The 12360-nt window shown below is 44.7% G+C and overlaps 1 protein-coding gene across 2 annotated transcripts in view; it reads left to right on the top strand.

Annotated features, from left to right (window-relative positions):
• Window positions 1-12360, top strand: part of WDFY4 (WDFY family member 4) — a 252587-nt gene that overhangs the window by 111666 nt on the left and 128561 nt on the right. Inside the window, exons 34-38 of one of the 2 annotated variants that reach the window (XM_059899978.1) lie at window positions 209-366; window positions 3032-3270; window positions 5142-5260; window positions 6789-6974; window positions 7704-7840. In XM_059899978.1, the coding sequence (XP_059755961.1) occupies window positions 209-366; window positions 3032-3270; window positions 5142-5260; window positions 6789-6974; window positions 7704-7840 (839 nt within the window). The remainder of the gene's footprint in view (window positions 1-208; window positions 367-3031; window positions 3271-5141; window positions 5261-6788; window positions 6975-7703; window positions 7841-12360) is intronic. The other variant, XM_059899979.1, reaches the window with a different exon arrangement.

Below are 12360 nucleotides of genomic sequence, written 5' to 3'. Positions count from 1 at the left end.
TTTGAATAAATGTGTGTTCATTGGACACCTATTGTATATAAGACCCCATTTTTGGAGCAACAGAGTACACACAGGGTTACAATGGGGTGTAAAGAGGTGAGTAAGATGTGGTTGGTTACCAAGAGGGGCTTGGAGATTGTTGTGGAGAGAAGGCAGTTTAGACCGATGATTTCTCAGCCTTGGTCTGTCACCCTCCCCCAACCCCCAGGCAGTAGAGAGCCTCAGCCAAATGCAGAAGCTGCTGCTGCTCCTTCACTTGCCAGCATCTCCTACTTCATCCAGAAGCTGGTGGAGAAGCTGTACAGTGGAATGTTCTCAGCAGACCCCAGGCATATCCTTCTCTTCATCATGGAGCACATAATGTTGGTAAGAACCTCAGGTTGGCCGTGGTGGTAAATAAGGCTTCTGCTGACCCACCAGGTATCTGTATGACACTGCTGGCTGCTGTCCACTTGGTTCATATTGACCTGCTGTCCTTCCTGGAAATAGAATCTGAGATGGGTGGGAGGAAGGAGGAGGACTGTTACCGCCCAGGTTAACACCTAGTAGATGTTGAGCACCCTACAGTGTTCTCACCTTGGGCCATCTGAGATCCATCTCGATAATTAGGGGCCGCAGCCCCCTGCACAGGCACCTCCTAGACTCTGCACACCCCACTTTGGGTTTTTACTGTAAATGTTAGTTTAATCTTAATTATTGTTATTCCTCATCAACAAAGGGCGAAAAACGTCTTTATCTCCAAAAGTTCTATTTCATTTTCTTCTATAAAATCCACCTCCATTTGTCATATTTGGGCCTTTCTGAATTCGAAGAAAGAGTCTATTTTTACCTGGTCCTGTTTTTCTTGCATGTGCTTTCCCTCTCTCTCTATCTCTTTCTCCATCTACATACATACCTATGCATGCCAGTGCATGCCTGTAGATACACCTAGATGTAAGTATGTGTGTGCACATGTGTACATATTCTTCATTGTATATGTGCACACACGCATACGCAAAGACTCAAACAATCTTAAAATTCTAGAGTTGAACCCTTTTTTTGGTCCTTGCTTCTCATTTCATTCTGGAAACCTTTCCTGACAAGTGGCCATTCACTGTTTCCTTGAACCATCCTTGTGTGAGGAGCTCTCTATGGTACAAGGGGGTTCCAGTCAGCGGGACACCTGTGATTGTTGGGAAGCACTTTCTCTTACCAAGTGGAAATCTGCCTCCAGCAGCTCCTGCCTGCAGCTCTCGGTGCATTCTCTGCGGCAGAATCCAGGAGAGCCCCTCTCCTTGCTCTTCATTGCCTCGTAGAGACAATGACATCAGTGCCCCCAGCACTCTTCTGTCTGTGGAGTCCCCTGCAGATCCCAGGACTGGGCCTTGGCACAGTTCCTAGAGTGATAGTCAGTCTGGCTGATGCACAGTTGTAGGCAACCTGAAAAGAATGTATTCAGAGGTTTCTTCAAGAATAACTCCTAGAAGGGAGAAATATCCCTTGTCAGCTCTGAGGGGATTAAAATCAGATTCTTGGGAGGTCGTGTTGAAAATGAGAGTAGCCACTGAGCTCCTGTCTTAGCGAGTTTGGGCTGCTATTACAGAGTACCATAGACTGGGTGACTTAGCAGCAGACATTTGCTTCTCAGGGTTCTAGAGGCTAGGAAGTCCAAGATCAAGGTGCCAGCAGATCTGTTGTCCGGTGAGGCTCTCTTTCTGGTTTTAGAGAGGGTCATCTTTTCATTGTACCCTCAACATGATGGAGAGAGTGAGGAAGCAAGCTCTCACTTATCTCTTCCTATAAGGGCACTAATCCTATCATGAGGGCTCCATCCTCATGACCTAATTACCTCCAAGAGACCCCATCTCCAAATATATCACACTGGGGGACTAGGTTTTCAACATATGAATTTTGGGGTGACACTAACATTCAATCTATAGCAGCTCCCCAATGGTCTAAGCAAATACTCAGAGCTAATATCAAAGAGCTGGTGCCTCCTGGGGCTGATGTGTCTTCAGCAGGGTGCCAGGCCCAAGGACTCTCATTGCCCTCATCTACCATTCTTCTCTCCTGCTCGCTGCCTGTGACTTGCACACCTCTTAACCTCAGTTTGAAAGATGTGACCCATCTGAAGAGTAGGAGAGGATGATGATTAAAACATGAACCCCAAATTCCAGCAGGCTTAAATAAAACTTAATTAGTATAAACACTTGCATTACCTATGAGGTTTGAAGAGAGCAATCTATAACTAACAAATGAACTTTCTAATAGACTGAAACATTTTGCACATAATTTTTGTTCTATGGATTCTTTTCAGTGAAGCCAAAAAGATGGATGGCTTCGGTGTTAAGGCCACAAATCAGGACCTTCTGCCTTCCCCCTCTAAATCTCTCATGAACTAAAATCCTTTGGATGCACATTTCCTTTAGAAGATATAGTGGTTAAGAGCATGGCTCAAGTGTCTGGTGTGGGTTTGACTCCTGCTGACCACCTACCTCTCCTACCCCTCAGACTCTCAGCCTTCTTATCCCTAAGGTGGGATAATCTTAGTGTCTACTTCACAATGTTGTTATGATGTTTAAATGAGGCAATATATGTAAACATATGCAAAGAAATGCAAAAATGCTTAGCATGGTAACTGGAATATTGTAACAATCTATACCTGATAACTAGTATTAATAACATTTTTTTAAACTAGACCCTATTAATAGCATGTTCTTATATACTGAATGTCAACCATGTTACCAGTATTTCAGAAATCTCTGGTCCCCATGTCTACTTAACGTAATATGACTGTGGTAAATTTTTAATTTTTTAACTTTTTAACACCAATTTTTGGTAAATTTAAACGTTTGATTTCCCTTTATTGATCATCCACTTAAATAGAAGCTCCAAGGTTGAGGAAGGTAGTCCTTTTTGATTTTAGAAATGTCACTTTTTGAAATACAGAAAAGAATCTGAGATTGTATCATTTTCACCGTTAACTGGGTTGGTATCTAAACTTCAAAGTGTTCACAAGTATGTGTCTGTGTGTGTTTATTTTATGACACAGGTCATCGAGAACGCCTCTTCTCAGAGAGACGCTGTCATCGGTGCTCTATACAGCAGTCTAAATAAAGTCATTCTTTATTGCCTCTCCAAGCCCCAGCAGTCCCTCTCCGAATGCCTCAGCCTTCTCAACATCCTGGGCTTTCTTCAGGAACACTGGGACATTATCTTTGCCACCTATAATTCTAACGCCAGCTTCCTCATGTGTCTCATGCATTGTCTTCTGCTGCTCAGTGCAAGAAGGTTAGAGCTGCCCACTTGTCTCCTTGCTTGCCAGTGGTCAATGCAGGAAAGAAAGCTTTAGAGGACACTTGATTGAAGTCGATCAATTATAGATGATGCAATCCTTTTGTTTATCTGTTTGTCCAAATTATGTGCAATATTTGATAATACGGTAAGTAGTCCTCAAACCTGTCCATGTGACTGAGCAGCTAGGAGCATCATGAAATAATAATTTACCATATTTCCATAATTCTCAGGCTGTAAGATACTTCATTGATTTAATTTGGGTGGGGAGAGGCAGGCAGAAAACTCCAACATTAAATACATACATTGATTTTATGATGCAGCCAGGTTTCAGGAATACTCACTTTTGATACATGAAATCTTAGAATGGGAAAATATATAATAAATTAAATCATGCAAGCCAGGAATAATTTTGCTTGCAGGAAAAAAAAAAAACAAACCAAAAAGCCGCACAGACACAGACACACACACACACAATTTGTGATATAAAATGACATCCATAAGCATCCTTGTAAAAGAAATACAAGTACATTAAATTATTAAATTAAGCTATTTAAATCCCTTTCCTGAAGTTCAAAGTTTGAAAACGTTAGATTTTTCTGTGTATGTGTACTTTCTCTCTCCTTCTGTGTGGTAGTAAGTATATATCATACATCATGTGTGCCTTGGCATTATACTGCCTGAGAATATTATCTCTTATTAATAGAACCATGTTGAGGAAGAGAGGACTATGAGATATTACACTTTATTCTTGTCCTTTTCTCAATTGTGTTTATCCCAGTACAAATTTGATTACTTGAAAAAAAATCCCCCAAATCCTGTCGAGTTGACTATTGAACGTTACAAACCACGAGTTGACTTGTCTAAAAACACTCTGGGAAGCACTGGAAAACACTCCTAGCCCAGAGGAGGTACTTGCCTTTTTATTTGTTTGAAATAAAATAATCCATTTTCAGTGTATGGATTAAATTGGGGAAGTGCTTCTTTCTTTTCTGTATTTCAAGAATTAGGCCCTATCCATACTGGAAGCATGGTTAAGAGGAGCAGAATGCCAGCTGATTTGTGTGCTTGAAGTTCTGCCCTCCTCAAATCCCTATGTATATCAAAGCGGCCTCCAAAGTCCAAAGGGACTTTATTCTAGAAATTTCAAGAATGGACATCCTTATATGCTGGTTATTTTTTCATTTCCTTGTTTGTCATTTTTGGTTCAATCCACAAACTTGTACTGAATGTCTGTTCTGCTTGGTTGGGTGAGAGGCCCAGAGAAGAGGGTACTTGGACATGAACACAGCCAGGAGTTCTGGAGCACATGGTCCATGGGGAACCTAATATGTAAACCGCTGCGCCCCACTTAGAACCAGCTGTATGATGTGCAAGGTTACAGCGGAGTATAAATGCGGGGCTCTTATTCAAAAATTACTAAGAATTTCAAGATGGTGACAGCAGAGCCCAAGCATGGGACCCTTCTGAGTTCGGACCGTACACAGCTGCACAGGTCACAGGCCCATGAAGCTGGCCCCGGCCCCATTCCATGAGGGATGAGATTAGTGCCAAGCAAAGGCAGAGTTAAATGCAAAAAGAAATGACCAGTTCTCATGATGGAGAAACCAGCAGAGGTTGAGGAGGTCTGTTTGGGAGCATGGATTGGATTTAATAAGATAGGGACAAAGAGAAGGTGCTTTTCTTATTTTCTAGAATGCTTTTGTATAATACCTGTCATGGACGTTGTCATAGGTGTTTGCTTTAACTTGATTAGACAAGTTTTTTTCATATTGATGTGTACTGAGTTTGCAGGATAATTATTTGTAATAAAGAACAATGATCCCAAAGAAACTGGAGTTCATAGTGAACAATCTCTTGTCTACTAGTTATCCAGAAGGATTTGGATTGGAACCCAAGCATAGAATGACTCCTTATCATCAAGTCTTTCTTTCTCCAAATGAAGAAGTGAGAGAAAAAAGAGAAGACTTCCCAAGCTTGAGCAATGGTACATTTTATTTGTTGTTTATTTTGGGGGGAGTAGAAGATAGTGGTAACTGCTAGGGTTGCATTCTTCAGTATTTTCTTCCTAAGATAAGGAAGCAAATATTACTAAGATTCTTAAAAGACAGAAGACGTCCTAGGAAATCCTAGAACAATATAGTAATGCAGCAAGGTAACCTGATAGAGAATAAAATTTGAATGATCTTTGTATACAAGAAATAGAATGGATGGGTGTATGGATGGATGGATAGATAGATGAAGAGAAAGCTCTGTGAGACTTGGTGAGACTAAGAACTTGGTGTACTAAAATACCAGAGAACCTCACTATAAGTTGATTTCACTTCTCAGCTGGTCTCTTGACTTTTCTTTTGGACCACTAGATGTGGAAACTGGTGTGCCGTATCACTCAATTCAAGCCATTACCTATCTATCTCTCAGCTTTCTTCTCTAGAAAATGGGAATGGAGTAAAGAAGCTCATTACTTTATGAGATTTCTGGCTTAATGGAGTTTATTCTTGGATTTGATAATATCGAATCAAGTTAAAAGGATGGCAGTTTGTGGAAAAAAAAAAAAAAAAGGCAGCCAGATCCATGTGTCTGAGAGATTTCTCCCTCTTGATGCAGGAAGCCTCAGCAGACCTTCTTCCACCACTTTAGTTTGCCAACTGTGCCACTTACCTTGTGATATCTTGTGATGCCAGGTGGTAGGCACAAAGATCCTTATTTTCTGGTCAGATAGGTGCCCAAAGCCAGTGCTCAAAAATCTTGTGTGTTTAGAGTTTACTGTTTTGTAATGTTAATTACAACATGAACATTTGCGTTTTGGGATTAACTAGTAGAGTGGACTGAGAAATGTCCATCCCCCTAGGGTGAGAAAAACAAACTGTAGAGGCTGGTACCAAAGGGCGGACCCAGTGACCCAAGATCAGAGGGAAGTTAGGCACAATTCAGGGGATTATATTTATGGGGTATAGCAGGTAGAACTGGCTTGGTAAATTCGTCTGTCTCTCTGCAAATCCAGGGCACTGAGGTGGGTAGGTAGTTGGAAGCATGATCCAGTGCCAGGAGAGAGAACTGGCTTGGTTCCTGGGCCCCTGGGCACAGTCTTGGGTTCAGTGTCTATTCCACTGAGGGGCCAACATAAAAGTCAAGGTTGGAAGGAGCTGTTTTGGGGGGAGCTATTTTGTTACCTAGAGCTTACACAAGGTATCTCTCTGTTTGGTATCTAACAGAATTGGGGGTGGGAGAAAGGGGCTCACTGAGCCCATCAATCATGTTTCCCAGCTCTGGACATGTGAAGCAGGCAGGACTTGGTGGTAGAGGTCGGGGAGAGGCCAGCTCACAAGGATGTTGGTAGCATTGCTATCAGTCCTGCATCTCTACATACTGACGGCTATCTGGCTGGAGCTTGCAAAGCTGGGGTGATGTTCAAGAATGATGCACATAAAAACAACCATGATATGCCATCTCCTGGCTGTCTCTGGGAGAAGCACTGAGGCTGTCCTGATTGTGTGATGTACTCTCTCCATTAGTCCAGCACAACATCCAAAAGACTGTTCAGACTCTCTGGCAGCAGCTCGTGGCACAGAGACGGCAGGAGCTGGAGGATAACTTCAAGGTTGATCTTTCTGTGAAACCTGGAGAGAGTGAAGTGAAGATTGAGGAGGTCACCCCACTCTGGGAAGAGATGATGCTCAAGGCCTGGCAGCATTACCTAGGTCTCTGTCCACTTGGCTTCAGGGAATGGAACTTCTGAGTCTCACAGAACCAGGCTCCCCCAGGGTTTCACTCAGGGCCCAAAGCCTTTTACACCAGACCTTCTGTCTCATCCCTCTGGCGGGTGGCATTTATATCACTGAAGCCTCATGAATCTTTGCTCACAAAGAATGAATGCTGCTTTGCATCTTGGTGAAAGGAAGGCCAGAGGTGCCAACCAAGCAGCAGATTCTAGTAATCTCTCAGAGGGAAGGGCCACCATGTCAGAGCTCTAGCCTGGGCTCTGGAACTTAGGGTGCTAGGTCCTGCCCTGATACTCACCTACCAGGTTTGAAACCTTGCACCAAGTCATGCAGTGACCTGGAGCCTCAGGTTCTTCATGTTCCAAGTAAAACTCTTCATCCCAAAGATATTAACCTCCCTTGCATTCTACCAGTGACTCAACATTTTTACTCTATTAGCCAATGCAGCTGTAGGAATAATGGTTAAGTTTCTTTTTAAAGAGGTCATTACTCTCAAGTTATGGCTCATATATTGTTTTAAGTCTTTCAGCATCACGAAGTTCACAGTAATTCAAACCTGTAGCCTGGGCTGTTTTCCTTACTGGAGGCAGGCACACTGGGCTTGTGCCCCCTGGCTTGCCCTTTGAAAGCCAGGCCAGCTGTAGAAATAGTGTGTGTTTGTTTCCCTCTTAATTTCACCTCTGATGGTCTTTGCCTCTCTGTCGCCAGCATCTGAAAAGAAGTCACTGGCCAGTCGCTCAAGTGTCGGACACCACAGCAAAGTCCCTTCATGGAGTGGAAGCTTGTCCTCAGCCATGAGGCTGATGCCCGGGCGGCAGACCAAGAACCCTGAGTGCAAAGCAGAGGTGAGCCCAGACCCCTTTTCCTTAGAGAACATCAGGCGTTCGCTTCAAACTCCCATGTATCATGTCCTCTCTCTCTGTTGTCACTGGATGTGATCTAACTCCATGTTCTTCTGAGCGTTTACGGGTAATGCATGTGACTTCCCAGTTGAGGCTACATCTGTGGGAGTCAGGTCTTAGGTTAGCTTTAACCGGAAGCAAATATGGGCTCCACTTGAGTGCCAAGAGCAGCTGTTCCTTTTGGCATTAAAACCCAAACCAATCCTTATTCCCATTCTCTTTTTGAGTCAGGTGTACTCAGAGAGCCCTAACCCACAGCTCAGCAGGAGCTGGGTGTGTGGACGCAGCAAAGGGGGACAGAAGTGTTGGTGCCATCGTTGGGAGACATGGTGGTGGATCCTCTTGACCCTGTGGGGTTGAACTGTCAGGGTTTTCTAGTCCGCGTCTCTAAAGCTGCATATCAAAGCATCCTAAAACTCGGTAACACTGACAGTGAAGTTTTTGTGATCGTGGATGCCGTGGTGAGGAATCTGGAGCACAGCAGGGGTTGGCGGTGTCTCTATTCCCTGATGTCTGGGGCCTCGGCTGGGATCATTGGAAAGCTCACTTACTCTCACATCTGGGGGTTGCTGCTGGCTCTAGTCTGAGACCTTAGCTGGGGATGTTGGCCGGAACATCTACACATGGCTTCTCCGTGTGTCTTGAGCTTCCTTACAACCTGGTGGCTGGGTTTTAAGGGATAAATTTCCATAGGGAGGGAGAAGGAGAGAGAGAAAAATGGAGAGAGAGAGAGAGAAAGAGAGAGAGGTGGAGGCCACATTGCCTTCCGTGACCCAGCTTTGGAAACCATGCAGCATCACCTCTGCTGCAGTCCTTTTTGGTCCAGAAAGGCACAGAGTTCTGCCCAGGTTCATGGGGAGGGCAATAGACTCTACATCCTGGTAGGGAAGTGGCAAGGTTCTGCAAGAGACCATAGTACTGGAAATATTGCTGAGGCTCTCCTTGGAAAATACAGTCTGTCATATATTCTAATCATGGGGTCACCGACTTACCTTCAGAGGCAGAAGGTGGTCATTCAGTAGGCATGGCCTTAGGCCCAAGAGACCTTGGTTTGTGATTCACTTAACTCCCCTGAGTCTTTATTTCCTGACTTGCACAATGGGACAAATAACTGTGGGAAACTGTGGGAAGGGATTCCCCAGGGAGTGGGGTAGACGGTTGACAGACATCTTACACAATTTGAACTCTGCCCATGTAACTTTGGAGATTGAGGTTAACTCCAAATCCCATGTGCTCAGAATCTGGGCCCTGCTGTCACCATAGGTCTGTTGTCCACTGTGGTCAGTGTCTGATGGGGAGAAGAGAGGATACTGGGAGAAGAGAGCCTGTAAGTGCCCAGACTGCCAGGAGAAGGGGGCTTTCTTCTTTCCAAGGTTCAGGAGTAATAGGCTTCAGGACAAATGGAGAAAGAGCCTGAAGATAGAATGAAAGACAGGAGATGAAATTGACTAGGCTGGCCGGCCCCCTGGTGTTCAGAGCTGAGGGCAGGCTGTGTCTTCAGTGCATTGGCTTGTGGAAGACACTACTCATTAAATTTGTCCACAGACTTACTGGCTGACTGAGTGAAAAACTGAGATCTCGTGCCAGTGACATCACACAGCTATTATTAATCCCATTTTATAGATGTGAAATAGAATCTGAAAGAAAAAGTCAAGGTCTTTGAAGCCAGGAAGTGGCAGAGTGGAGACAGGATCTTCCTTCATAGTCTCTGCACTTCTGAGCACACCCTTAGTCAACTCCAAAACCTCTCGGAGCCTCAATTCCTGAGTTTACAGCTGGGAATGTACTCTGTTTACACTAGACTATGTGGAAGCACTTGGAAAGTGCAAGTGCTTTACAAAATTCCAGTATAGCTCTCTCTGCCAAGGGCAAGACAAGACCATCTCACACTTGGTACAGCTGCACCTAGCACGGGAAGCAGGAGCATCCCCGCTTGTGCCCAAGCACTTGCTCCTGACTAATGCCATTTGTGGCAGGAGGGGTCCAGCCCCTCTCCCCTGGGCTTCCCTGGAGCATCTACTCCTTGACCAAGTTAGCATTGTCCCCAGGAGGTCAGGTCAGTCTGGCTGGGTAGCTGTGGAAGGGACAGCTGAGACGCTGGGCATGGACATGCATTTTATGGGAACCCCTGTGGCTATTGATGCTGTGTCTTGCCAGTGGCACCCCCCACCCCCCGCCAGGTCACTGTCACTGGCACAGTTCAGTGCCTCCGAGTCCTGGGGAGATTTGTTGAGAAACAGCCCATCTGAAAGAAGCTTGAGTAAACAGCAATGTTTGGGACCATGTAGGTTTACAAATGGCTTATAACAGTTTGCTCTTGGCTCTCGTTGAGAGATCTGGAAGAAGGAATACTTGAAGTTGTCTGTCTTTGGTGAAGGCGAGCTGCTGAAGATGTTGTCTTCTGCATCAGTTGAGGTCTCATCCATCCATCTATTTATTCATTCATTCAACAAATTTTATTAAGTGCTTATTCTGTACCCTGCTGTAAGTACTGAGGTTACAGAAGAGAGAAAAACTGACATATTTTCTGCTTTCATGGAGACTGCATTCTAGGAGGTGAAGATAGACAGTAAAAAGATAAATACATTTGTAAATGTTGAGGTACTAATTGCAATAAGGAAAAGTGGAGCAGGGTAAGTGGGAGAGGGTGATGAGAGAGGTTCTGGGCCACTTAGATGGAGGTGGCCAGAAGCCCTCTCTGGCAGGGAGGTGTGAGAGCAGAGAAATAAGGAAGGACAGGAGCCTTGTGACTCTCCAGGCAAGAGTGATCAGGCAAGGAGGACCACCGGACAAAGGCACAGAGGCAGGAGTGTGCTGGGGGTTATAGGGCAGCAAAGGCCAGTGTGGTTGGACTGCAGTGGGGAGAGGACAGCCTTGGGGGACGTCTCCCTCAACTGTTGACACCAGGAAGGACTGTGCTTTTCCACAGCAACTCAAACAGCAGAAATTCTGACACCATTACGTTTTCCTCTTTCATTTGGGCACTTGGAAGCCAGAGAGATAAGCGTGGCCCAACTGGTGTAACTGCACATGCCCAGTGGGATAAATTTCTGCAAAACACGTGTACACACCCACACATATCTCTCCCTGGCTTCTTTCTTCCTCACTGAGCCCCATTTTACCTCCAGCCTGATTTATGTATCTTTTCTACAGCTTATACTGTCTTGTGGAATTTTAAAAGACAAATTATTTTTGAAACAAAGTGGACTGTGCTTTAATTAAAAAAAAATTAGCTGCGTCTTTACTGAGCAGCATCTCCTACCAGTAACTCAGTCTGGGCTGGGCACAGTGCCTGGTACATAGAAGGTTCTTAAAGAATGTGTAGGGAGCTGCACAGAGCCCCCCCCCCCGCCCCTTTCTGTGGGATGAAACTCACCAGCCTTCAGAGCCCGCATCCATCACTCATCCGCGTGAGATGCCTTTGTTGCTAACAGAAGGCACAACTTCTCAGGTACATATGTACACTGTGATGTCATAGGATAAGAGCATCAACTATTTGCCCTGGGGTCTGTTTAATTATTTTTAAAAATTAATTTTGATTATTACAGCTGATTACACCTCGGTGAGCAATGTAATTGATATTTTCTAATGTATCCCAAGGAACATTTTGTATAACACGCTTTTTGTTGTTGAAGGTTAAAGACTCTGTTATTGGTTTTTCCCTAAATATGCCCACATCATTAGTCCCTCCAGTGAGAAGGTCGCCATCTGGAAAAAGCAGCATGGAGACATTATTCAGGCGCAAGTGCATGAAATTGGTGTTTCTGCATCTTCTGTCTCTCTTCTGGAAAGACGGGCCTTGTAATTAAGGGAGTTGGTTTTGGAGGAAACATTATTCATTTGGTGTTATTCCTTATCATGTCAGTGGCTGACAGCTCTATAGCACTGATACATTGTTCCTTGGAGTGAGACACACGATGTACGATTCCTCATGCCTTTTACCTATCTTCATTTTCAGTAGAAAATGTTTTCTTCTTGGCAGGTGAGCTGAACTTTGAGGCAAGGCTGATATAGAGATGTTATTTCTTCCTTTTCTCCCCCTGACCCCCATCACAGTCCCTTCTGGGACCAAAGCGTGAAGTCATCGTCTCTACCAGGGTAAAGGCTGTGGGTGTCAGCCTGTGGGACAGAGGTTGGGACCTCGGGCTCCCTTGAGGTTACCAAAGGACAACTCAGGGTGTCCAGGAAGCCACTTCATCATGCCCCCTTCCGCTTGGAGGGACCCAGGGCACACACTCTTGCCAGCCACCCCTCTTCCCAGCAGTAGGAGCGGCTTTGCTCATCTGCTCAGCTTCAAACTTCCTTGTTTAAAAACAAGTTGAAAAAACATCAACAACCAGTGTTTGTTTCCTGGTTTTATCAGACACACCTTGGCAATGTATGATGTTAACATTATGGGAAACCAGGTGAGGGGCTGACAGGAGCAGGAGTTCTGTGTACTATCTTTATTATTTTTCTGTGGA

The sequence above is a fragment of the Balaenoptera ricei genome, chromosome 16 (assembly GCF_028023285.1).
Source record: "Balaenoptera ricei isolate mBalRic1 chromosome 16, mBalRic1.hap2, whole genome shotgun sequence".
NCBI classification, from domain to species: domain Eukaryota; kingdom Metazoa; phylum Chordata; class Mammalia; order Artiodactyla; family Balaenopteridae; genus Balaenoptera; species Balaenoptera ricei.
Note: the sequence above shows the minus strand (reverse complement) of the source record. Positions and strands in the feature narration are given on the sequence as shown.